The sequence below is a fragment of the Nematolebias whitei genome, chromosome 14 (assembly GCF_014905685.2).
Source record: "Nematolebias whitei isolate Nwh7 chromosome 14, NemWhi1, whole genome shotgun sequence".
Taxonomy (NCBI): domain Eukaryota; kingdom Metazoa; phylum Chordata; class Actinopteri; order Cyprinodontiformes; family Rivulidae; genus Nematolebias; species Nematolebias whitei.
The window spans coordinates 46296232-46323905 of record NC_056511.1 but is presented as its reverse complement, the minus strand read 5'-3'; the positions used below and the strand labels follow the sequence as shown (position 1 = coordinate 46323905).

The 27674-nt window shown below is 43.7% G+C and overlaps 1 protein-coding gene across 1 annotated transcript in view; it reads right to left on the bottom strand.

Annotated features, from left to right (window-relative positions):
- The window catches only part of LOC119420239 (HMG box transcription factor BBX), an 82112-nt gene that overhangs the window by 37316 nt on the left and 17122 nt on the right, over positions 1-27674 (bottom strand). The window contains exons 2-8 of the mRNA XM_037687627.1: positions 26279-26450; positions 25940-26188; positions 23842-24043; positions 23692-23759; positions 18552-18626; positions 15987-16067; positions 7387-7452 (exon numbers count right to left, since the gene is read on the bottom strand). Of these exons, the coding sequence (XP_037543555.1) occupies positions 7387-7452; positions 15987-16067; positions 18552-18626; positions 23692-23759; positions 23842-24043; positions 25940-26188; positions 26279-26437 (900 nt within the window). The 5' untranslated portion in view covers positions 26438-26450. The remainder of the gene's footprint in view (positions 1-7386; positions 7453-15986; positions 16068-18551; positions 18627-23691; positions 23760-23841; positions 24044-25939; positions 26189-26278; positions 26451-27674) is intronic.

Below are 27674 nucleotides of genomic sequence, written 5' to 3'. Positions count from 1 at the left end.
TATATATATATATATATATATATATATATATATATATATATATATAGTTAGGTTATTTAACATAACCCTGGGTCTTTGATAACAGAGTAAGGTGTTTCACTATGGGAAACGCTCCAGAAAGACTATGTACGGAAGCTCCAATGACATTGTCTGTCAAATACAGACTGGATGAGCTGTGCTCAGGGATCCGCCCCCACCATGACATCACAGTCAACTGACCACCTCCTACTCATTCTAGGACATTTTTTTTCTGTGACCATGCAAGGAAGGAAATGTTGGTGAAACACCTCACTCTGTTATCAAAGAACCGGGGTTACATTAAGTAACCAAACTTTTTTTTCTAACTTCGCTCATTGTTTCACTTTGGGAGATGTAGCCCACTCCCGTATTGCAAGAAAGCCCTGAAGCCAACAGCTATCCTGAAGCCGGACTAAGGGCTGCAAATTACCGGCGTCCAGTATTGTATGAGCTAGGGATGGCTGAGCCACATTCAGCTTGTAAAAACGCACAAACGTATGCAGTGTGGCCCAGCTATCTACCGCACAAATATCTTGGACCAATACCCCTCGAAACAGGGCCCACGATGTGGCCATGCTCCTGGCAGAATGGGCTTTCAGCCCAGTCAGGCGCTCCTTACCCCTATATCTGTAACAGAGACTAATTGTCTCCACAAACCAGTGTGCCAGCCTTTGGCGTGAGACTGGTTTCCCTTTATGAGTTGAGGCCTAAGAAACAAACAGTTGGTCTGACTTCCTGAAGTCAGCTGTCCTGTCAATATACGCTTTCAGCGACCGCACAGGACACAAGGAGTTAAGGTTTTTGCTCCATTTCAGAGGAGAATGGAGGTGGATGGAAAGCTAACAGCTCTACTGAACAACATCTGTACACAGAATCCATCACCTTAGGCACAAACACCGGATTGGCCTCAGACACACCTTAGAGAACCCAGGTGCCCACTGCAAACAGGAAGGGCTGATAGATAAAGCATGTAAATCACTCACCCTTTTAGCTATAGTTAAAGCTAAAAGCAGGGCAGTCTTAAAAGAAAGAAATTTCATCCCTGCCCCATCCACAAGTTCAAAGGGATGATTATGGAGGGCTTTTAGCACCAGTGAAAAATTTCACAAAGGTACCAGAAGCCTAGAGACTGGCAGCTTACGTCGTGCCCCCTTCATGAAGTGACACACTAACGGATGCTGTCCAACAGATTTGTCACCAAAACCAATGTGACAAGCTGAAATAGCTGCCAAATAAACTTTGGTAATGAAAAAAACCTTCCCTTTTTCCAGTAGGTTCTGTAGAAAACAGAGCACATCCACAAGAGAACACTGGAAGGGAATAACCTACCTGCCTCTGCCCACACCATTCTTTAAAAACTTGCCATTTACCACTATACAGATAACACATAGAGGAGGCTCTCACATTCTGAATTGTGTTATAACCCCTGGAGGGAGACCAACTAGATTTAAATTTCATCTTTTATAAGCCAGGCCCAGAGAGCCATGCGGTCTGGGTGGGGGTGACAAATTTCTCTCCTGGCTTGGGACAGAAGGTCCCTGTGAGCCATGGTTCCCCTGATAGCATCTGAATAATTTCTGCCACCCAGGGCTTGGATGGGCCACCAGAATTAAAGATCGGCCCTGTTCTCTCAATCTGTTCAATGTGGGAGAAATCAGGCTGAGAGGTGGGAATGCATACAGCAGCACGTTTGGCCACGGGTGAGCTAGAGCATCCACCCCTAGTGGAACATCTGCATCTGACAGGGAGAAAAACAGCTGGCAGTGGGTGTTTTCCCACGAGGTGAAGAGCTCTACGGCGGCCCTGCCGTATTGCCCCTAGAAAAACGATCTGTTTTTCTGTTCAGGATCCTTGTTACATGAGTTGCTTGGACTGACAGGAGTCTGGTCTGGTCTGAGCCAGTCTGTGTAGCTGCTGGGATCGTGTCCCGCGCTGACGGTTGATGAAAGCAACCACCGTTGAGTTGTTTGTCTTCACTAAGACATGACGGTCTTTTGGATGGGGCAGAAAATGCTTTAAAGCTAGGAAAACTGCCTGCAATTCCAACAAATGTATGTGGAGGCACGACATTTTCTGTGACCACATATCGTTCACTACTCTGCCTATCATCGTGGCCCCAGGGATACATCTGTTGTGATGGTGACCCTGGCTGAACCCCAGTGCTAAAAACCACTGGGTTCCTCCATGGATGCAGAGCCATCATACATGTTGCAGATACTTTCACTCTGCGATGTAAATGGTGGCGGGGACATAAACTCATCCTTCATCATGAGACCCAGTTTTACCACAGTAATTACTGAAGCCATTAGCCTGAGCAGGCGCAGACAAAGTCTGAATGAAATGACTCTCCCCAGTTGAAAGTGAGCGATGCACTGGGAGAAGGATGTGAACCTCCTCTCTGATAGCATCACATGTTAAGACAGGGAGTCTAGTTTGAGACCCAAATATTCTGTATTTTGTTTGGGTACTAAGCAGCTCTTTGTCCAGTTTATTCTGAATCCCAGGTCTGTTAAATGTTTTATTACTACCTGGGAGTCGCTGATCGCCTGTGCCCATGTGCGGGAACATACACTACATTGCCAAAAGTATTTGCTCACTTGCCTTGACTCACATACGAGCTTAAGTGACATCCCATTCCTAATCCATAGGGTTCAATTTGATGTTGGTCCACCCTTTGCAGCTAGAACAGCTTCAACTCTTCTGGGAAAGCTGCCCACAAGGTTTAGGAGTTTGTTTATGGGGATTTTTGACCATTCTTCCGGAAGCGCATTTGTGAGGTCACATACAGATGTTGGATGAGAAGGCCTGGCTCTCAGTCTCCGCTCTAATTCATCCCAAAGGTGTTCTGTCAGGTTGAGGTCAGGACTCTGTGCAGGCCAGTCAAGTTCATCCACACCAGACTCTACCATCCATGTCTTTATTGACCTTGCTTTGTGCCCTGGTGTACAGTCATGTTGGAACAGGAAGGGGTCAGCTCCAAATTGTTCTCACAAAGTTGGGAGCATGGAATTGTCCAAAATGTCTTGGTATGCTGAAGCAGTCAGAGTTCCTTTCACTGGAACTAAGGGGGCAAGCCCAGCTCCTGAAAAACAACCCTACACCTTAATCCCTCCTCCACCAAACTTTACACTTGGCACAACACAGTCAGACAAGTACCGTTCTCCAGGCAACCGCCAAACCCAGACTTGTCCATCAGATTGCCAGATGGAGAAGCGCGATTTGGCACTCCAGAGAATGCACCTCCACTGCTCTAGAGTCCAGTGGTGGCATGTTTACACCACTGCATTCGATGAATTGCATTGCACTTGGTGATGTATGGCTTGGATGCAGCTGCTCGACCATGGAAACCCATTCCATGAAGCTCTCTGCACACTGTTCTTGAGCTAATCTGAAGGCCACAAGAAGTTTGGAGGTCTGTAGTGATTGACTCTGCAAAAAGTTGGCAACCTCTTCACACTATGCGCTTCAGCATCCGCTGACCCTGCACCGTCAGTTTACATGGCCTACCACTTCACGGAGTATTGCCTGTTCAAACAGCGTAAATGCGGTGTGACTCGGGCGAGGCAGTGTAGTGCTCTGGTTCACCTCAGGGGGCGCTGTGTCATATACAATATATGAATTAGGGGTTGGAACATGCCCATTGCCGTCTCTCTTTATATCTCCAACATACATGTTTGATTACACATGTGCTACACATGATGATGTTCTACAGTCTGTGTAATATAATGAATGAATGTGTGTAACATATTTCTTCTTTCTAATCAATTATAATGTCCGCTGAAAATACAAACCGGATTCCAAAAAAGTTAGGACAATAAACAAATTGTGAATAAAAACTGAATGCAATGATGTGGAGGTGCCAACATCTAATATTTTATTCAGAATAGAACACAAATCACAGATCAAAAGTTTAAACTGAGAGAATGTATCATTTTAAGGGAAAAATCTGTTGTTTTCAAATTTCATGGCGTCAACAAATCCCAAAAAAGTTGGGACAAGTCCATTTTTACCACTGTGTGGCATCCCCCCTTCTTCTTACAACACTCAACAGACGTCTGGGGACAGAGGAGACCAGTTTCTCAAGTTTAGAAATACGAATGCTCTCCCATTCATGTCTAATACAGGCCTCTAACTGTTCAATCGTCTTGGGCCTTCTTTGTCGCACCTTCCTCTTTATGATGCGCCAAATGTTCTCTATAGGTGAAAGATCTGGACTGCAGGCTGGCCATTTCAGTACCTGGATCCTTCTCCTACGTAGCCATGATGTTGTGATTGCTGCAGAATGTGGTCTGGCATTATCGTGTTGAAAAATGCAGGGTCTTCCCTGAAAGAGATGACGTCTAGATGGGAGCATATGTTGTTCTAGAACCTGAACATAGTTCTCTGCATTAATGGTGCCTTTCCAGACATGCAAGCTGCCCATGCCACAAGCGCTCATGCAACCCCATACCATCAGTGATGCAGGCTTCTGAACAGAGCGTTGATAACAACTTGGGCTATCCTTGTCCTCTCTGGTCCGGATGACATAGCGTCCCAGTGTTCCATAAAGAACTTCAAATCGTGACTCATCTGACCACAGAACAGTCTTCCATTTTGCCACACTCCATTTTAAATGACCCCTGGCCCAGTGCAAACGTCTGAGCTTGTGGAGCTTGCTTAGAAATGGCTTCCTCTTTGCACTGTAGAGTTTCAGCTGGCAACGGCAGATGGCACGGTGGATTGTGTTCACTGACAATGCTTTCTGGAAGTATTCCTGAGCCCATTCTGCTATTTTCTTGACAGTGGCATTCCTGTTTGAGGTGCAGTGACGTTTAAGGGCCCGGAGATCACGAGCATCCAGTAGAGTTTTACGGCCTTGACCCTTGCGCACAGCGATTGTTCCAGATTCTCTGAAACTTTTGATGATGTTATGCGGTTGATGATGATAACTTAAAAGTCTTGGCTATTTTACGCTGGGCAATACCATTCTGGTATTGCTGCACTATCTTTCTGCGCAACAATGGTGGAATTGGTGATCCTCTTACCATCTTGGCTTCTGAGAGACACCGACACTCTGAGAAGCTCTTTTTATACCCAATCATGTTGTCAATTGACCTAATTAGTGTTACTTGGTCTTCCAGCTGTTCGTTATATGCTCAATTTCCTTTTTCCAGCCACTTATTGCTACTTGTCCCAACTTTTTTGGGATTTGTTGACACTGTGAAATTTTGAATCAACATATTTTTCCTTTAAAATGTTACATTGGGGGGGGGCAAATGGTATACTCATTTAAATTTGTTTAGACAAAATGGAAGATCACCTCTCAAAACTAGAGGATTTTTCTAAACTAGATTTTCAGTCAAATAGAAGGTATTAGAGACAGGAAGAAAAAAGAAGAAGAAAAAAAAGGCTAAGTTGAAATATAAGCTTCTATTTTGGATTCATATATGTGAGCATCGATTCCAGACAGTGCCTCAACTGTCACAAAGCTCACCGCACATCACTGCTTTGTTATAATGTTAAGCAAACAAATAATTGTTTTAGGTGCTTATCTTGTTAAATTTCGAAGAAATGCGCAGTGTTTCTCCTTCCTGATTTCCTCCCTACCTGCCTCCCAGAGCACCGAGGCAGCTAATGTTTTGAAATTCAGCTGATTTGACTGTTAAAGTCCTTTTATTAAGTAAAAGTTCAACTGAGACACAGCTTTACTATAAAGTTGAGCAAAAAAAAATTGGTTTTAAGTGCTGAGCTTGTTAAATTTTGAAGAAATGCACAGCGACTCGTCCCTCTGCATGCTCCCACTTCTGCAAATGGGGCTTTGAAATGCAGCTGATTTGACTGTCCAAGTGCATTTATTAAGGAAAGGTTAGACTGAGACGCCCCTTTACTATAATTTCAAGCAAACAAATTATTGTTTTTAAATGTTAATCTTGTTAAATTCTTGTTAAAGTCCTCCCATGCACGCTCCCGTGGCCGCCATTTGGCAGCCAATCAATTATTGGCACAACGCCAGTCCACATCTCTGGGTTGTCAGCGGTGACGCATAATAGATGCGACAGATCCGGCGAAGCGGCGTATTTATGGATTTTCCACTTTATTAGACGTATTTGGACTGATGCGACTTATAGGGCGGAGCGACTTATAGGGCGGAGCGACGTGTACGGCGGAAAATACTGTAACCCTGAGAAGAACTGACAAGACATGAGCCCAGTGGAGTCGCACTTATCAGTGGAAAAGTGGTTCAAGTTTGCTGTGTGGAGGAGTTAAAAAAAAAAAAGTCGGTGTCAAACTGTCACAGGTGGTCAAGTTGGGCACATCTGAACAGGACATACAAGTCTACACTGGTTAACGTGTCGCTTGAGATGGTGTGAGAACTGGCACAAATGTGGAGTAATGAGAGAAAAACGCCTGCTTCAAATTAAAGATGGAGACAGAAGATATTTGCCTGTAGGAAGTCTTTTTGGATTGTTCTTTTTGTAAAGGAAAAATCTACAGACAAAATGTCACAAAAAACTACCCAAGTTCATGCTCAGTAATCCAGGTACAAATCCAGCAATGTTCAGTCATGGACGGTTTCACTTTTTGCTGGCATGTTTCGTCCTGCATCCAAAGGACTTATTTAGTCTGAGGAGCCACAAACAAACTGGAGTCCCACAAGCACCAACTCCCACAGTGGAAAATAACAGTCACAAAAACTAGTTTAATTGTTTTAAATAACAAAAGAAAAGAAAAATAACAAAAGAAGAGAGGCAGGTGAAGTGATGCACCCATCATGCCTAGTGCTTACTGTACAAGCCTGTGGGGGCAGTCTATGATGTGGGGTTGCTGCAGTTGGTCAGGTCCAGGTTCAGCAACAGTATGAGCTCAAAGAACGAGGTCAGCTGACTACCTGAATATACTGAAGGACCAGGTTATTCCATCAATTAATTTTTTCTTCCCCGATGGCACGGGCATATTCCAAGATGACAATGTCAGGATTCATCGGGCTTGAATTGTGAAACAGTGGTTCTGGGAGCATGAGACATCATTTTCACACATGGATTGGCCACCACAGAGTCCAGACCTGAACCCCATTGAGAATCTTTGGGATGTGTTGGAGAAGGCTTTGTGCAGTGGTCAGACTCTGTCATCATCAATGAAAGAAACATGGTTTCTTGGTGAAACATTAAATTAAGTTTTGTTTCTTATGGGCAATGTAAAAGTGAAAGAACCCCTAGTTTTAGTTACTACGGGTATTACAAGTATTACAGGTATTACACGGGGACTGAGAATCTTCACCAGCATACCACGGGTATTACAAATCTTAGATCATTTTACATCAATGTGCACAGAAACACACAAACACGATGACATTGTTGTCTTCTCTGAGTTTAAAGATAACTTGCTTACCTCAGCAAGCTGGAAGAGAGCAGACTGTCCACATGGTTTTCCTTCAGTCGCCACTGACAGCAAAGACTGTGGACACACCAGAGCAAGCTTTGTTACCTGTTCAAGTGCTTTATAAATTGTTATTTACATTTCATTGTTACAGAGCTATGTTTATTCTGGACATGTTCCTACAGTTGTCTGAAAGATGGGCGGAGTGCACGTTGCTGCTGCTTCTGAGAGCACAGCCCCTTGTCCTTTTTCAGAATAAATTTTAGATAGAAAGGGGGAAAAGACCATGATAGGATAGTGGCATTACAAAAATGATCTCTTCACATCTTGTCCTTATCAGGACACGATTTAAGACATCAAAAACTTCTACCAGCAAGCACATTTATAAACACATTAAATATGCATTTGACGGCAAGACGGTGAGATTTGTCCATGAAGCACTTCCAGATGGTCCATAGTCCTGATAAGATGTTGGGGTCAGCCGGTACAGCTCTGATAAGCATTCACAGAAGTTCTCAGGGGAGAGGTGCGATAGACAGCTTGTCTACCCGAGCTAAAGGAACAGGAAGCCTTGGCTGAACGCAGAGGTTTGCACCCTGCTGGAAGCCAGGAACACTGCCTTCAGGTCTGGAAACTCACAAGAGCTGAGAAGGACAAGGAAATAACTGGTTGCTGGTATTAAGAGGGTCAAGGCCACATATGTACAGAGGATCCAGGGTGAATTCACCTCAAAAGACCCACAGAGCATGTGGAGGGGAATTAAGTGCATGAAATATTATAAAGGCAGAAGTGAAAAATGCCCTAGAGACCCATCACTGCCTGATGTACTCAACAGGTTCTACACACGCTTTGAAGACCCAACCAGATCACCCAACACCAGACTCACCCCACCATCGGACGAAGAGCTTCTCAGCGTGACCTCAGCAGAAGTAAGGAGTACTTTCAGGAGGATTAATCCGCACAAAGCAACTGGCCCAGACAACATCCCCGGAAAAGTGTTGAAAGAATGTGCTGACCAGCTCTGCGATGTGCTGGCTGACCTCTTTGACTCCTCACTTACTCTGGCAACAGTTACCACGTGCCTGAAGACCGCCCAAAGAGCTCTACAGTGGCTGGTCTGAATGACTACCGGCCAGTGGCCCTCAACCCAATAGTCGCTAAATGCTTGGAAAAACTCGTCATGACCCACATCAAAGCAACCATCAACAACAACGAGGACCCTCACCAGTACGCATACCGCAAGAATCGATCAAAAGAGGATGCCATCTCTTCTGTGGTCCACAATGCTCTCACCCACCTGGAGCAGAAGGACTCCTATGTCCGTATGTTCTTTGTAGACTTCACGCCTGCCTTCAATACCATGATCCACCAAACCCTGATGGACAAACTACTCACACTAAGACACTCCATTTGCAACTGGATCATAGACTTCTTAACAAACAGATCGCAGTCAGTGAGGATCCACAACTTCTCCTCCTCCTTTATAATCCTTAGTTAGGGATGCACAATCCACTTTTTTTAACTTCCGATCCGATCCAGATACCTAAATCTGGATATCTACTGATAGATTTCCGATATCGTCACCCTTACTGATTTTATACGAGGCTGTAATAATCTCCTGTCAAGTACAATTTGTACAAATATATGCATGCATGTCCAAAAAGGCCACTTGAGGTAAGTTTTATTAATGTTGGATAAGTTTCAAAGTTAGAATTAAATTCTGCTAACACAAAACATGTTTCTTTTTATTCCTAGCTTTAAAGTGGATATTAAAGTGATTAATTTAAGTGATTGTTTAAAGATTTTTTTTTTAAAGGGGCAGATAAGAATTTTTCTTCTTTCTGCACTCTTTTCATTCAATGTTTTATATTCGATGAATTTGTTTTATTTAGTTTCTTTTAAATGAATGAATAAATGAATTAAATAAAGTAAAATAAAAATAAAAATTAAATGGCTTTAAACATCTGCTAAGTTCATGGCAAAAAATAATGTTCCTGAGAATTTTACATTGCTTTAATGTAGTTGTTTTTGTTTGTAATTTTTAATTCATATGCTTTTTTATGATTGTCTACAGTTGTACTGATAAATAGCTCCTGGAGGGTAAACTATATCTTGGCTGCAAGTATCAAGCTGAGAAAGCCTTCGTTTTCTACAACTGATAACAGTTGGTCATTAATTACGAAGAAGTTTAGCAACTTCTCGATAAACATTCGAGCTCCGTGGCTTCAGCCGTGTGTTCTTCTCGTTCAGTCTGAAGCAAGCAGTCTGATTTCAGTCAGCCGCGCTCAGTCTGTCCCTCCTCCAAGACAGGCAGACTGAGCGGGGCAGATTGAGCACAGCTGGCCGGGGTTGGGCTGCCTGCTTCGGGTTGGGCTAGAGGAGCACACCGCCAAAGACACAGAACTCAAATGTCCAACGTAAAACTAACTTTACCGCAGTTTAATGTGGAGCTATAGCAGACATTGCATGTTGCTATCTTGCAGTGTTTAGTGTAAAATACTTCCACACAGCAGACGTTTCAATGAAAAGTTGGTTAGCCATTAGCCACAGTGCTGCTCACTCAGTCCTCACGTTTTAGCTGGCTGCAAACTATGAAATGGATTTCCTGAATGTGAGGTGGGTCTTATTACTCTGAATTTCATGAGATGCCTCCGTTCAGGAAATCCATTCCATAGTTTGAAGCCAACGTGCAGAGCAGCTGGCAGTTAATCACATGAGGAGAAGTTTCAGCAGACACAGACATGCAGCATGGATCGGAAATCTTTGCAGGTTGGATCAGAAAAATCTGATACGTAAATTATGCTGGTATCGGAGCCCGATACCAATACCAGATCGAATCGGCCCCATCCCTACCCTTAGTACTGGCTCCCCTCAGGGATGTGTGCTGAGCCCTCTCCTGTTTACTCTGCTCACACATGACTGTGCAGCTACCCATCCAGGCTGTCACATTGTAAAGTTTGCAGATGATACAGTGATGGTGGGATGTATCACAAACAATGATGAGTCCAGCTACAGGCAGGAGGTGGAACACCTGGAGAGCTGGTACAAAGAGAATAACCTTCACATCAATGTGAAGAAGACAAAGGAGATGTTGTGGACTTCAGAAGGAACAAACCAACCTACCCCCCCCCTCCCCTCCAAATCATAGGAGGATCTGCAGTGGAAGTGGTCTCCAGCTACAAGTACTTGGGTGTACACCTGAACAACAACCTCAGCTGGAGCAACAACACCACCAGCCTGATGAAGAAAGATCATCAGAGACTCTACTGCCTCAGGCAGCTGAGACGAGCTGGTCTGGAAGCTCAGTCCTCACCTCCTTCTACAGGTGTGCAGTGGAGAGCATCCTGTGCTCCAGCATCAACGTGTGTCATGGAGGCTGCACAGCTGCAGAAAGAAAAGCTTTGCAGAGAGTGGTGAAGGCTGCACAGAAGATGTTGGAGTCAGTCTCCCCACCATCACAGACATCTACACCTCCAGATGTAGGAAGAGAGCCACCTGCATCATGAAGGATCCCACTCACCCAGCACACACTTTTTTGCCCCATTCCCCTCAGGAAGGAGGTTAAGGAGCATTAAGTGTAGAACCACTAGACTGAGGAACAGCTTCTACCCTGAAGCTGTTGCTTGCTCTGCATGTGCCAGTTCTTTTTCAACTTGGCTCTTCACTTGGGCATACAACGCTGGCATGCATGTGTTTGTGATATGCTGCCGGGACGGAATCTTATATCTGGGCTCTAACGTATGAATCAAATCCTGAAATCCTTCCCCCTCCACTATACCGTACGGACATAAGCCCTTAGCGATAAAACGGGTTATTGATGCCGTTATATCCTTAGCTCGTGATGAACTGTTGCCGAGTTGCCCGTAAAATTTAGGGCTAACGTTACTCGTCGCTCTCTGTGTGGCAGCTGCCTGCTCCTGCTCGTTGTTATGGGGCTTGAGAAGTCCGCCATACTCCTCTCTGCATTTTCTCATTGCATTTTTATCAAGGTTTGTTGTGCTATCTTGTGCTATCAGTGTACTTTAGAGGTGCTCTGCATAGCTTACAAATAGCGTGGCTTTTGTCGAGTTTTCCGTCCTTCTTGTAAAACCCGAAAACATTCCACACTTTAGATTTTTGTCTGGCTGCTGTATTGAAAGTCTTTTGCGGTGACCCGCTAACGCTGCTACTATTTACATCCATTCTCGTCGTCTTGGTGAACTACGGAGCACGCATAGCTTCGCGGGAATTTCCGACTCTCGTGTTGTTTTAGAAACGCACTGTCAACAGAGCTAGTCTCGCGATATCCGGTCCATGTCTCTTCAACTGGTTCATCTCAGTATTTGTGGCTGGTTGCTGTCGATTTATACGGCTGCTACCAACACAACCATATCGCTAGCTTGTGAAACCGGATATCCGGTCGTATCGGTTTATCTATAACAACCCTAGTGTTTTTACAAGACTGTTTCCCAGCAGAACTGCTTTTATCAACTAAAGTGTTACAAATGACTTGTCAGACTGACCTGAATAGAATGTGTGTGCGTCAGAGACTCTGGAAAACTTCTGACGATAACAAGAATGTTCGTGTGCTGTTTCAGAAGTGTATAAAAACTCTAACGTCCCTATCAGAAGGGTTCTGTCTTTGAGGTCTCCAGGTATTTTGGCTGTTCCACCTTAGAGATAAAAGCTTCAACATAAAACCCCCATTTTCCTGTCAAACAGAACCAAGGTGTCTCTTGTTTTATTTCATGAACCCAAAAGTATTTAATGTAGTATTAGCCACTACAATACCTCTCCGACCTTCTTCATCCTTATGCTCCTTCTCGGGCCTTGAGATCATCAGACCAGCTGCTTTTGATGGTACCAAAAACTAGGTTGAAGCTCAGAGGAGGTCTGGCATTTTCAGTCATGGGCCCTAAACTCTGGAACAATCTGCCCATCAACATTCGACAGGCCACCTCAGTCTGTATTTTTAAATCTCTCCTCAAAACACATCTGTACTCACTGACACATCTGTACTCACTGACATTTAACACAGTGTGATCTCATTTGGTATTTCATTGTTTCTCATTATATTTCATGTTTTTATGCTTTTATTCATATTGGTGTAATATGTTATTAATAATATATGATGCTGTGATCTTTTATGGTAAGCACTTTGATAACAGTTACTGTTTTAAATGTGCTATATAAATAAATGTGACTTGACTTGACGTGCATCTCAGTGGGGCATGGGTGCTCTTCATGACCCTGTTGCTTTGTTGAAAATATTTTATTGATTACATTGAAAGTCCAGCTGACCAAATCCATGACAGCAGTCAGTAAATTTGCAATTCCCACTATATTAAAGTCCTTTTGAAACACAAAAAATAATTTAGTCTGGAGTTAGCATGAATGCGGGTGAAAGAAAAAAGAATGGTCTTTTTTTATTGGAGTTAGCTCTCGCCAAACATCTAGAAGTCCCAATTACTTTATAATTAATTTAATATTTTTGGTTGTTTTGTTTAATCCCATCCTATGTGGATTTGAGGAGTCCAGAGATGGATTAAGTTTAAATTTAAATCACCTCCCAATATTACAATGCCTTGTGCTTCTACTGCAATCGGTTAAAAAAAAAAATTTATGAAATTTAAGCTCTGATCCTGGTGGGGCATATATGTTTATAAACGTAATCAAAATAACCTCTAAATATCCCTTTACTAGCATAAATTTGCCTTCCTTATCCATTTTCTCTTGAATATAATTAAAGAGAAGCCTGCTTGAAGTTAAAAAGGTCACCCCTCTTTTAGAGCCTTCAGTACAGGAAGATGAATACTGGTAGAATTTCCATTAAGTTTTTTGTGCTCTGACTGTGTTTAATGGGTTTCCTGTAGGAGGGCAACTTCTATACCTTCCTTTTTTAATTTCAACATAATTTTCTTTCTCTTAATGGGATTCCCCAACCCATTTACATCACAAGATACTAGTTTAATCGCTTTAACACTCTGCATTGTACAAACGTTGTATCATAGACCTCTCTGTACATAGAGAACAAAACTCACCACATACCCCTGAAAAATAAAAAAAAATTTAAAAGATGAACGTCATTCCGTCATCATTTCAGGACTCTTTGGTGGCGCAGAGGTTAGAGAAGGTGGGCCCAACATCGCCGGTTCAAGCCCCGATACCAACAACATCAAAATGTGGGTGGGGTAGGTAAAGCACCCACAACTGCCCCCACCCTAATTCATCCCACTCTGGGCCCTTGAGCAAGGCCCTTAACCCCCACCATCTGCTCCTCCGGGTGTCCTATATAGCAGCTCTCTGCTCCACACAGAGGCTGTGGTAGCTCGGTGGTCTATGGTTGCGTCAGGAAAAACATCCGGCGTAAAAAAAACCTGCAAAGTCTTCGTGCGACTTAATTCGCTGTGGCCACCCCTGAAGAAGGGAGCAGCCGAAAGAAAAAACACGTCTATCGTGGGGGTGTGTTCTCGTGACTCAATCAGAGTAAGGTACCTCATTGATCATTAGGGTGACTTCAGGTCACATGGCCACAGTGTGGGATTATGGATATATATAGTAGAAGCCAAATTGGAATCATGAGCGAGAAGTACCTGTCATGTATACCTGTGGCATTCACACGGAGTCACAAAAACCCGCCCTCAAGAGGGATGTGTGTTGGGCAGCTGTATGAGGGTCCAGGTGTGTCAAAGGAAAATGTTATTCGGCAGCAGACGGGAAGCTCAACAGCCCGTCAAAAAAAAAAAAAAAAAAAAAAAAAAAAAAAAACATAAATTATCTGCTCCTGATATCCTGATGCATGCTCAATAATCCAGGTAGAAAAATCTAAAAAAGTTAAATCTGGTCCTCTGGACATTCAAAAAATCAAAACAAAGCAAAACAACAAAAAAATATAGAAACGTTTCGTCTCTCATCCTGAGGACTTCCTCAGTCTGAGGAGCTGTATTCAGCTCAGTCTCTTAAATAGCACCTTCTCAGAGTGGATCAACCAGTTTGCTGCTGACAACCAGAACCAGCTGCTCACATGCTCAAGAAGGACCATCAGCCTAACAATGGATCATTAGCACCTGATGGCTGTTTACTGTTCACAGAGGGCTGAGTGATACTAGCAATCACAGCATTGTAAGAGGGGGACAGTTGAACCTGGAGGCTCCACCCCTGTTTAATGATGGACGGTTTCTTTTCACAAAGATGGCCTCCTTTACTCCTCTCTCAAACCATCGTTCCTCTCTGTCCAGGATGTGAACATCTTCATCCCTGAAAGAGTGACCTCTGGCCTGGAGATGAGTGTAGACCGCAGAGTCCTGGCCTGATGATGTTGATCTTCTGTGCTGGTCCATCCTTTTGGCCAGTGGCTGTTTAGTTTCCCCGATGTAAGACTGATCACCCTCCTGACACTTAAGGGGGACTGGATCTTTGGGATGAACCAGTCTTTAATGTATTTTGGGGTTTAAAAGCCACTGGGACGTTATGTTTAGAAAATAAACGTCTCAGTTTCTCTGATACTCCCTCAACATCTGGAATGACCACTGGTCTGGGTCTGGGTTCCTCCTTTTCACCTGTTGGCTGACTGGAGTCCTGTTTGGGTTTCTTATGGGTTATGACTGGGTTTCATATGTTGAGGGAGTATCAGAGAAACTGAGATGTTTATTTTCTAAACATAACGTCCCAGTAGCTTTTAAACCCCAAAATACATTAAAGACTGGTTCATCCCAAAGATCCAGTCCCCCGGCACAAACAGAGTAATGTTGTGTATGCTGTTCAGTGTCAGGAGGGTGATCAGTCTTATATCGGGGAAACTAAACAGCCACTGGCCAAAAGGATGGACCAGCACAGAAGATCAACATCATCAGGCCAGGACTCTGAGGTCTACACTCATCTCCAGGCCAGCGGTCACTCTTTCAGGGATGAAGATGTTCACATCCTGGACAGAGAGGAACGATGGTTTGAGAGAGGAGTAAAGGAGGCCATCTTTGTGAAAAGAAACCGTCCATCATTAAACAGGGGTGGAGCCTCCAGGTTCAACTGTCCCCCTCTTACAATGCTGTGATTGCTAGTATCACTCAGCCCTCTGTGAATAGTAAACAGCCATCAGGTGCTAATGATCCATTGTTAGACTGATGGTCCTTCTTGAGCATGTGATCAGCTGGTTTTGGTTGTCAGCAACAAACTGGTTGATCCACTCTGAGAAGGTGCTATTTAAGAGACTGAGCTGAATACAGCTCCTCAGACTGAGGAAGTCCTCAGGATGAGAGACGAAACGTTTCTATATTTTTTTGTTGTTTTGCTTTGTTTTGTTTTTTTGAATGTCCAGAGGACCAGATTTAACTTTTTTAGATATCTGCTCCTGAGTATCAAACGCAGAGTCCAAAGCGTGAGAAAAAAGTACTGGCTTTTACAACAGAAATAACGATACTTATCCCCCAAAAAAATTTCTAGCGAAAACAACAATTTATTGGCTAAAAAGATTACATTTATTGTTGATAAATAATTGTAATATCAAGGCACCAACAGAAAAGTTATAGTTCACAATTGAGTAGGGCGTGAGTAGATCAATTGATATGTGGTGTAGGAATAAAAACAAGTCAGTTATGTAACATATTGTAACAGCATGTCCTTTCATTAGAGCCTACCTCCTCTATTGCAGAAAGGGTTGACTTTACCCTGCTTTCAGGAACATCAGGCACTCTGTTTGGAATAATTTGAGACAGTATCTGTGGAAGTCAGAAACAGATTCCTGTGTTACTACAAAAGATATATTGAATAAATACATTCAAACTATAATAATTATACCTTTGGAATCGCTAAAAGGCACAAAAATAAACCATCCTAAAGCAAATAGTAGCTTGTTTCACATTAGAACAAGACTGTTACACCATTTTAATGACAGTGCATTCATGTGCAAAATAAACAAATTTAATTACTAATTAAAGTAGTTGAGGTTTGAACAACATCATATGTAGTGGTGATTTTAGTCTCCTTTTTGGGGGGATCAAGCACTCCTACATTTTAACTCAGAACTCCTGGAAAAAAAATGGAAAAAAACTACATTATATATACAGGTCCTTCTCAAAAAATGAGCATATTGTGATAAAGGTCATTATTTCCCATAATGTAATGATAAAAATGAAACTTTCATATATTTCAGATTCATTGCACACCAACTGAAATATTTCAGGTCTTTAATTGTTTTAATACTGATGATTATGGCATACAGCTCATGAAAACCCAAAATGCATGTCCCAAAAAATGAGCATATCATGAAAAGGTTCTCTAAACAAGATATTAACCTAACCATCTGAATCAACGACGTAACTCTAAACACCTGCAAAAGATTCCTGAGGCTTTTAAAAACTCCCAGCCTTGTTCATTACTCAAAACCACAATCATGGGTAAGACTGCCGACCTGACTGCTGTCCAGAAGGCCATCATTGACACCCTCAAGCAAGAGGGTAAGACACAGAAAGAAACTGTTGAACGAATAGGCTGTTCCCAGAGTGCTGTATCAAGGCACCTCAGTGGGAAGTCTGTGGGAAGGGAAAAGTGTGGCAGAAAACGCTGCACAACGAGAAGAGGTGACCGGACCCTGAGGAGGATTGTGGAGAAGGGCCGATTCCAGACCTTGGGGGACCTGCGGAAGCAGTGGACTGAGTCTGGAGTAGAAACATCCAGAGCCACCGTGCACAGGCGTGTGCAGGAAATGGGCTACAGGTGCCGCATTCCCCAGGTCAAGACACTTTTGAACCAGAAACAGCGGCAGAAGCGCCTGACCTGGGCTACAGAGAAGCAGCACTGGACTGTTGCTCAGTGGTCCAAAGTACTTTTTTCAGATGAAAGCAAATTTTGCATGTCATTCGGAAATCAAGGTGCCAGAGTCTGGAGGAAGACTGGGGAGAAGGAAATGCCAAAATGCCAGAAGTCCAGTGTGAAACACCCACAGTCAGTGATGGTCTGGGGTGTCATGTCATCTGCTGGTGTTGGTCCACTGTGTTTTATCAAGCGCAGGGTCAATGCAGCTAGCTATCAGGAGATTTTGGAGCACTTCATGCTTCCATCTGCTGAAAAGCTTTATGGAGATGAAGATTTCATTTTTTCTGCTAGCAGCATAATCCTATTAGCAGAGTGGTTCTGTTGGCAGTGAGGTTTCTCTTAGCAACATGGTCTCATTGGCACCATGGTACTGTTAGCAGTGTGGTTCTGTTAGAAGCATAGTCTTGTTTGCTGGTCCCGTTAGCAGCATGATGATAACGAGTGCAGCAACTGCCCTCCTAGACTGTCCTCTAGAAGCGGGTCCGGCAGGCAAAGAACATTTAAGGTTTCCTGTGAAACCGAACGGGTCTGTAGAGTTCGGTCAGTGCAGGCAGATGGAGAATCATAGAGATGGCTGCCATGACAGGCTGGAGCCTGAGCCTGTGGGTGTGCAATGGAGGTGCAAAAAAAGTTAAAACAAAAGCAACAGGAACAAAAAAAGACGAGTCAAAGCAGTGCTCCGGTCAGTGCTACCATTCTGTTACGCAAGTGACGTCAGACTCGTTTTTTGTATTCGAGCCACTTCGCCTGTTGTGGTTCTTAACTGTCCTATAATCGAACTTCAATTTCTTTAGCTTATCCCAACACTGCTTATAATTCGGGCGGTAGCCATGCTGTGCCACCATCTCTGATATCTCTCAGTAAATGTGCTCATTTCTTGTGGCGCCTCATCAACACGATGAAGTGGAGGTTTTGATGTGGTGTTGCAGTTTTGCTGGGTTGCATCATCCACTGACGAAGCTCTGCTGGCCAATCCACAGCTGCCCTCTGCTTACATCAAAATTGGACCCTTGGAGCAGTCCGCTTGGAACCATGAACAAGGTGGTCCCATAAACCAGACTGAGTGGGGATGGGTACTGACAGTGGAGAGGCCCTTAACTGTTGCGGTGTCGTGCAGGGCCGAGGAAAGTTAAGACAGTGGCAAAGTGCCATTGGTGACCAGTTTGCAGGTCACAGTGGATAACTTTTGAACAGCACAACAAAATGTCTGACTCTCAATATAAGGATGGAGTGGACAATTTGAACATAGCCATACAGAAATATGAACAAAAAAAAAAGCTGTAATTGTAACTGCAAACTTATTCACACCATATCATCCATAAAAACAGTTTCCATTATTATCTGATCTAATGTGTACTGATTATGGGGAGAAAGAATAATGGACACACCTCTTCCTTTTCCTCTGGACAGGAGCTTTCTTCATCCACCATGCCAGGTAAACTAGGTTTAGTGCTTGAAGGAATCTGAAGAAGAAAACATTTGGGTTGGCGAGGGCATAACAACTTAAATTCAAAAACTGTAAAAACTGCAGAATTTCTGAAGAGATATTGAAAAGTGCTGATTCAACCTGATGCATGCTCAATAATCCAGGTAGAAAAATCTAACAAAGTTAAGTTAGGTCCTCTGGATGGATTCAAGAACAAAATAAAAATTTAAAATAAAATTAAAAATTGTTGAAACGTTTCAACTTCAGTCTTATAAATGGCACCTTCTCATAGTGAATCAACTAGTTTGCTGGTGACATCAGGCTATCAGGCTCCGCTCTTGTGGAGCCAACTTCCAGTTTCTGTCCATGAGGCTGACACATTGTCCAGTTTTAAAATTAGACTCAAGTCTTTCCTTTGTAATAAATACCATAGTTAGGGTTGGCTTGGGTTCCCTTAGATATGCTGCTATAGGCTTAGACTGCTGGAGGACAAACTGACCACATTTCTTCACTATGCTGTCTTTACTTACTCTACTCAACTTGTTTTGTATTTGTAATTAGTTTTTCTATCCTTGCCATGCGTTTTGGTCTGTCAGGTACACCTGCACCTACATCTGAGCATGCCATTCTGTGTTTGTTTTTCTCTCCTTCCTGTCCTCTCAAACCCAGCTGGCTGAAGCAGAAGGCCACTTGTCCTGAGCCTGTTTCTAGTGGAGGTTTCCATCCATTTATCCATCCATTATCTTCCGCTTGTTCCAAAGTTGGGTTGCAGGGGCAGCAGCTTGAGCAGGGAGGCCCAGACATTTCTCTCCACAGCCACCACTTCTAGCTCTTCTGGGGGGACCCCAAGGCGTTCCAAGGCCAGCTGAGAGACATAGTCTCTCCAACGTGTCCTGGGTCTTCCCCGGGGGCACCTCACAATCGGACATGCCTGAAGCACCTCCCTAAGAAAGTGCCCAAGGAGCACCCTAACAAGATGCCCGAATCACCTCAAATGGCTTCTCTCAATGTGGAGGAGCAACAGTTCTACTCAGAGTCTTTCCTAGAGAACTGAACAGCTCACCCAATCGCTAAGGGAGAGTCGAGCTACCCTGTGGAGGAAATTCATTTCAACTGCCTATATCTGCAATCTCATTCTTTCAGTCACTACCTACAGCTTGTGACCATAGGTGAGGGCAGGAACATAGACTGACCGGTAAACAGAGAGCTTTGCATTACAGCTCAGCTCTCTCTTCACCACAACGGACTTGTACAGCGTCTGCAATACTGCTGATGCTGCACCAATCCATCTGCCAATCTCACACTCCATTCTTACCTCACTTGTTAAAAAAAAATACTATGAGATACTTAAACTCCTCCACTTGAGGCAGAACCTTGCACTTGACCTGAAGAAAGCAATCTACTTTTTTCCAGTTGAGGATCATGGCCTCAGATTTGGAAGTGCTGATTCTCATCCAAGCTGCTTCACACTCAGCTGCTAACCACTCCAGTGAGAGATCAAGAGCACGGCATGATAACGCCAACAGGACCATATCATCTACAAAGAGCAGAGATGGAATCTTGAGTCCATTGAACTGGAATCCCTCTGCCAGCTGGCTGCAACGAGAAATTCTGTCCATAAAAGTTATGAACAGAATCTGTGACAATGGGCAGCCCTGGTAGAAAAGGGAACCACCGCCCCAGTCTGCCAATCCAGTGGCACTGCACCCGATGTTCATGCGATGTTGCAAAGACTTGTCAACCAAGACAGCCCCACAACATCCAGAGTCTTAAAAGAAATCAGGGCGAATCTCATCCACCCCCGGAGCTCTACTGGCGTGGAGCTTTTTAACTGCCTCTGCGACCTCAGAATAAGCCCAAAGTCCCCCCAACTCTGCTTCCTCCATGAAAGATGTGCCAGTGAGATTGAGAAGGTTCGCAAAGTATTCCTTCTAACTCCCGACGACATCACTGGTTGACGTCAACAGCACTCCACTTTCATTGAACACAGTGTTAGTAAAATGCTGCTTTTCCCTCCTCTGCCGCCTGATGGTTTGCCAGAATCTTCTCGGAGCCAACTGAGTCATTATCCAGGGTCTCACCGAACTCCTCCCACATCCGAGCTTTTGCCTCAGCAAAAACCAAGGCTGCGGACCACTTGGCCCTCCGGTACTCCTCAGCTGCTTCTGGAGTCCCACCAGCCAACAAGGACCGATAGGACTCTTTCTTCAGCTTGACAGCCTCCCTAACCCAGGGTGTCCACCACAGAGTTCGAGGATGGCCGCCATGAGAAGCACAGATAACCTTACGGCCACAACTCAAGGCAGCCACTTTAACATTTGAGTCACGGAACATAGCCCACTCGGACTCAATGTTCCAAGCCTCAGCTGGGATGGGTTAAAGATATCCCAGAGGTGTGAGTTGAAGATCTTTCTGACGGATTCTTCTGTCAGGCGTTCCCAGCAAACCCTCCCTACATGTTTGGGTCTACCATGTCAATCCAGCATTTTCCCCCACCATCTGATCACCACTACCAGGTGGTGATCAGTTGACAGCTTAGCTCCTCTCTTCCCCTGAGTGTCCAAAACAAATGGCCACAAATCAAATGACATGAGTACAAAGTCAATCATCGATCTACGACCTAGGGCGTTCTGGTGCCAAGTGCACTTATGGACACCCTTATGTCCGAACATGGTATTCATGAGGTACTGGAGGTTTCTTCCTTTTTAAAAGGCATTTTTCCTTTCCACTCTTGCATTTCTGCTTGCTCAGGATGGGAGACTGCGACAAAGTGAAGAGTTAACGAGTCTGCTGGCTTCCTTACAGCCTACTGATAATGTAAACATCTCCCGCTGAGGCTTTGTGTTAAACCACATGCGGACAGACGAGCTCCCATCAGTGCGGCCATGCTGCGGCGCTCACTACGCTGTGTGATACACTGCCACCAAAAGTAAAAAAAAAAAAACTATTTCTGATTGAGCTGTGAAACTTGTCCAGATGACATGATTTTAATTCAAATTCAAATTCAAAAATACTTTATTAATCTCAAAAGGAAATTCAGTGTTGTCGTAGCTCATCATCCTGGTTTCATTAAAGAGTTGTTATAGATGCCGATAGCTGTGGGCAGGAAGGATCTCCTGCAGCAAATTCGAAGAATCTGGCTACAGATACCGATCCGTCCATTTGGATCCATCGTGGTGTCAGATGCGGCGGGCCTCTTGGTCCTCCTGGGCAGCAGTACTGCCCGAAACCTCCTTGTCGCCATGGACAAACAGCTGAAGGTGCTGGGGTGTGATCGCGGTCCTCCTGTTGTCACGAGTCGAGTTTCCCAACAGCTCCATGATCTCGGCGGTCCGGTACTAGATCACCGCTGCCAGGTTGATGGGAATTCATCCAAGGCACCTCCTTTTCAACTCATTTGGGAATAATGGCTGTAGCTGAGGTAGTTGAGTTTTTGAGATGGTAATCAGCTGCTCCTGGTTGTTAAAAAAAAACACCTTGTTGCCATAGTTACGCATCATAACAAATGCCCAAAAGTAAAAAGGTTTCAGTAAAAATCCTTTTCGATACACTAGCATCTGATACCAGAGTAAATAATCATTTGAAAAAAATAATTTACATCCAGAAAGAAGAGGAATTAAACAACAAAGTCCATGCTCAATAATCCGGGTATAAAATCCAACATTTTTCAGTCAGGTCATCTGGATAGTTTCTTTTTTTGTGCTGAAACGTTTCGCCTTCGATCCGGAAGGCTTCATCAGTCAAGGAAACGCACAACAAAACTGATTCTTCTCCCAAGAGCTTACTCCAAAGTGGAACAAACCAGTTCTGCTTGTGATTAGATGGTCTCTTTTTTTTTTCCATTGACCCTTTATTTATCCAGGTAGTCTCATTGAGCCACGAGAACTCATTTTCAAGAGAGACCTGTTTAGGGAGCAGATGGTGGGGGTTAAGGGCCTTGCTCAGGGGCCCAGAGTGGGGCGAATGAGGGTGGAGGCAGGTGTAGGTGTTTCACTTTTTCCACCCACATTTCGATGTTGACGGTACCGGGAGGTGAACCCGCGACTTTCCGATCGCAAGCCCATCTTCTAACCTCTGCGCCACCACTCCCCACTCTTTGGTACGCCCCTCCTCCATTGCCGGCCCTCTTCCTTGTTGACAGTCTTGTCAAACTGGTTGAAAACAACAAAGTCCATGCTCAATAATCCAGGTATAAAATCCAACATCCGTTGGTCCGTTTTAATCGAACTCTAGCTCGTTTTCCTAGGAAGTCTGGTTCGTTTGGGGAGGTGTGAACGCGCCATCGAACTCTGTCACGGAACAAAAAGGCGAACTCTGGCCCGGGCTAAAACCTAGGTCTCGGTCCGGTAGAAGAGAACTCCAGTGTGGTTCGAATACAGTGTGAATGTTAGCAGACTGGGCCCCGTTCCACAAGCAAGAAGTGGAGTACAGCGCAGGGCAAACAAACACGCATTTCTCTTAGCTCATATGGAGCCGTCAGCTGCCTCGTGTGAAAAACAATATTCTCCATGGTCTTCTGTCTCATCTTCTGCTCATGCTGAGTCCATTGTTGAAAAATGACAAAATATAACTCCTAAAACTGCTAAAACTTGATGCCACTCCGTTTTTGATTTTATTTCCAGAAGAAGAAGACGAAGAAGAAGAAGAAGAAGTGTCTTCAGAGGTTTTTGTGTCGTTTCTTTCAGTAGTTCTTGGTGCAGCGCCCCCACAAGCGAGCAGGGGAATAGGTAGGTTCAACAGGTTGACTCGACTTCACAGTGCAGTGTGAATGCAAACGCACCAGCTCAAATGTAACAAAATGTTATGAATATTGGCCCCCAACCGAACCGAGTCTACCGGACTATCAGGTGTGAAAACAACCTAACAGAGCTACTCCAACATGCAGCCACCCTGAGCAGCGCAATTCTAGAAACTTAAGTGTATAATTAGTGTATAATTTTCACATTTTATTTCAAAGCAGTGCACTGAGACAGGACAAAAACTAACAGGCTAGTAAAAAGGGTGCTTCAAGGCTTATGCATTGGCACCTTTAATAAAAGGTATGTTTGAACAACTAGCTATCAAAACAAAGGATAGTTTGGGCAGCAAAAGGATAAACTTACCTCTCTGTTGGTGAGGGCATGTTCACCAGCTAACAGCAGCATGCTCAGGCCTCCCATCTTTGTAGGGTCTTGCGACAAATGACAGAAGTTACAAAAGAAACCCAAGACATTATCATTTTGCTACAGACTAACACTTTTTACGATACACACCTGCCATGGCGAAGTTTAACTGGGGCAAACTCTCAGTTTTGGGCACTTTTTTGGCAGTGGAGTCCTTGGGCGAGTTGCATGATAAGGACCAAACTTTTTTGCGAGGACTGCCGACTGGCTGACAGCAAGAGGTCTTAACTGGTTTGCTTGTAGTGGGACACCACTTGTACCCTGGGTTTGCCTTCATAAAGGCATCTTTGTACTGGAAGAGCATACAAAATTGAATTAGTTGCCCTGCAAATCTTTACTTTTGACAAGCATCTCTAATTTAAGCAGAATCAATTAATTTTGTTGCCAGGTATGCCAACACAAAAGCCTCTGGTGCATTCATGAACTTATAGGTTAGGTTTATTTGTCATGTGCAAAAACAATACAAGGTTAATAATGCAATGAAATGCTTTGGACGAGAAGAACCGTCTCGACTCGCCAAAAAAAAAAAAAAAAAACAACAAGAAATATCAAAGCATGCAACAAAAATACTAAACACACTAAAAAAAACTAACAACATACCAGTACTAAAAAACATATTAAAACTACTACTAAAATACTAAAAAACAAGATGCCAAAGTTGAAAAAGAAATGCATCCATAGTGTGATTGGGTTAGGAGTGATATGAACAACACAATTTAACAGCATTAATAAAAACAGAAGTACAGTGCATCCTGAACATCCAGTTGTTCACAAGTAATTATCTTTTTCTACTTATGTTGCATTTATTCCAAAATAGTTTAAATAATATTCCATCAAAACTCTACACGTAATATTCTCAGTGTTTCTCCTACCATTACAAGCAGGCCGCCCCGCCCTGTCAACAGAACCGAGCGCCCTGCCTACCGACGCCACCCCTCGCAACATCTGCAGGCACTGCCGTAGCACTACGCTAGCAGGGCACAATACAGACATGCTAGCTAAAAAGCAATAGAAAAAAGCTCCATTTCCCTCAAGCTGAACCATCTCCACCCCACTCCCACCCCCCTTAAGGAAGGAAATAGAGCTGCTGCACATAATCTTGACATTTCCTGGTAGGTTACTATACAAATATATATACATATATACATATATATATACATATATACATATACATACATATATTCAATTCAATTCAATTCAAAAATACTTTATTAATCCCAGAGGGAAATTAAATGTTGTTGTAGCTCATTTTCCTTGTTTCATAAAAGAGTTGTTCTAGATGTTGATGGTTGTGGGCGGGAAGGATCTCTTGTGATGGTCCGTCTTATAGCAGATCTGAAAAAACTGGCCACAGATGTTGATCCGTTTACTTGCACTTGGTTGGCCTCCTGGGCTTCAGGATCACCTGAATGTTGGGCAGAAATCCTCCCAGGGCAATGGCCACTCCTCCCAGCAGCTTGTTGAGCTCCTCGTCGCTGTGGACAGCCAACTGTAGGTGCTGAGGGACGATCCCGTCCTTCCGCTGTCATGAGCCGTGTTTCCTGCTAGTTCCAGGATCTCAGTGGTCAGGCACTCGAGCACAGCTGAGCTTTTGAGACGTTAATCAGCTGATGTTGGTTGTAGAAAACTGCCTTGTTGCCATGGTTACGCATCATAACCAATGTCCAAAACTAAAAAAGTTTCAGTAAAAATCCTTCCAGCTGCACAGCATCTGATACCAGAGGAAACAATCATCCAAAAAATGTGAGTTACATCCAGAAAAAGAGGAATTAAAGTTTCCAAAATCAAAATCTCAGAATGAAAGTAACAGCTGCTCCAACATGCGGCCACCTGGAGCGGCATAATTGTAAATAGCAAAAAGTCTCAGTCTCTTAAATAGCAATCCACTCTGAGAAGGTGCTATTTAAGAGACTGAGCTGAATACAGCACCTCAGACTGAGGAAGTCTCTCGGATGAGAGACGAAACGCATCTACATCTTTTTGCTTTGTTTTTTTTTTTTGAATGGCCAGAGGACCAGGTTGAACTTTTTTGGATTTCTGAGTGGAGTTTTCATGTTCTCCTCAGGCTTGCAGGGGTTTTTTCTGGGTATTCTGGTTTCCCAACCCTTTTCTATCTCACTTATAACTTTGCTGGAACTGTACGCCTGAGTTTAGACAAAGTAAACATGGAGTCTTATAGTAATTTTACCTCCTTGGCCATGTCTGTGTATTTCTGCTTCTCTTTGGGCTCCAACACAGCCCACCAATCAGCCAGGATTTTAGTGGCCCCCCGATTGTCAAGTCGAGGGTGTTCCTGCCGAACCAGGGAACGATGGCGTTTGCAGAAGAGGAGGAAGGCATTCATCGGCCGACGTGCTCGCTGTTCACTGGAGTCTTCCTCAGTTTCTTCTGTTGTGCTTCCACGCTGCACCTGTGGATCCTGATTGCACAGCACTGGCTGCTGATAATAAAGTCAGAAACTGCAATGCCATGCCTCTCTTGTGAGAAGAATGTACAGTTTGTTCCACAACACAACACACACACGAACCTTCTCCAGATCCTCTTCATCTTCCTCTTCTTCCTCCTCAGAGAAGTCCAGTGTCTTCTTGGAGAGAAGGGGGTGCCATTGCAGGCATTTGCGTTTGGGCCGTTTGCCAGTGACCTCCCCTGCAACAGGTGGCTCCTTTCCCCTTCCTCCACTTTTCATGGTACTACCACACCTATAAAATACAAGAAAAACAATTATACAGAGTTAAGAAAGTACAACGTTAAAACAGAGTCTGTCAAAATACTTTTATTCATGTTTTAAGCTTAAGAGAACTTTGTGATGAGTAATAACTGGAAAATTTAAAGCCTTTGCAATTCCTGCAAATGGTTGTTCTTGGTGAAAGTTACTGCCCAGTGAGTTCTTCACATACAGTACATGATGTTTTAAATTTTCAGACTCTTGAAATTTGTTAAAAAAATTAAACAGACAAAGGCAAATTTGTTTGTACCCTTTTATTAAAAAGTTAAAACCCACAAAAGTCGCTGTAATAATTTGAAATTGACAAAAAAAGAAAAGAAAAAAGAGGCAATCAACTTTTGGAAATCAGTCATTGCTTTGGAATTGTGGTTGATCAGAACTATAAAAAAAATTAAAAAATCAAATGAAAATGGCCTACAGTAAAAGGATGGAAACCCTGGAAAAGATTAAAATAACTGACTACAGAGACATGTTAAAGTAAAGTGTGTCCTGCAATCAGCGTCACAGGTGTCTTCAACCTTGTAATTAGTAGTCTGCCTGTTTTTAGGGTGAAACGTAGTCACTGACCTGCTTGGTATTGTGGTTTATACAACACTGAACACGGACAACAGGAAGCTGAGGACAGAGGGTGCAGGAGCAGCGAGAGCAATGACGAGTTAAAGCAGGCTCTTTGCACCACATTTAAAGCCATTAAAATAGTTTTACCAAATTCCAGCTCTGAACGACAATAAAATTATGCTGGTGAAGATTCTCAGTCATCCAGGACATGATGAATTCAAAAAGTGTTCAATACAAAAACAACTGGACTTTATTTGTAACAGAAGACGTTTCGCTCCTCATCCGAGGAGCTTTCTCAACAATTCAAAGAGCAGACCAACTTGACCCCAGACCAGATGTGCACCCTGTTGGATCTCTGCCTCTCCACCACTTATTTCAAGTTCAATGACAGTTTTTACAGACAGAAGCACGGCTGTGCCATGGGATCTCCAGTGTCACCCATTGTTGCCAATCTCTACATGGAGGAAGTGGAACAGAGAGCCCTAAACTCCTATGAGGGAACTAAGCCAAGCCATTGGTTCCGTTATGTGGATGGCACCTGGGTCAAAATCCAAGCCAAGGAAATAGAAGCGTTCACCAGACACATTAACTCGGTCGATAACAACATCAAGTTCACCAGAGAGGATGCAAACGACAACAA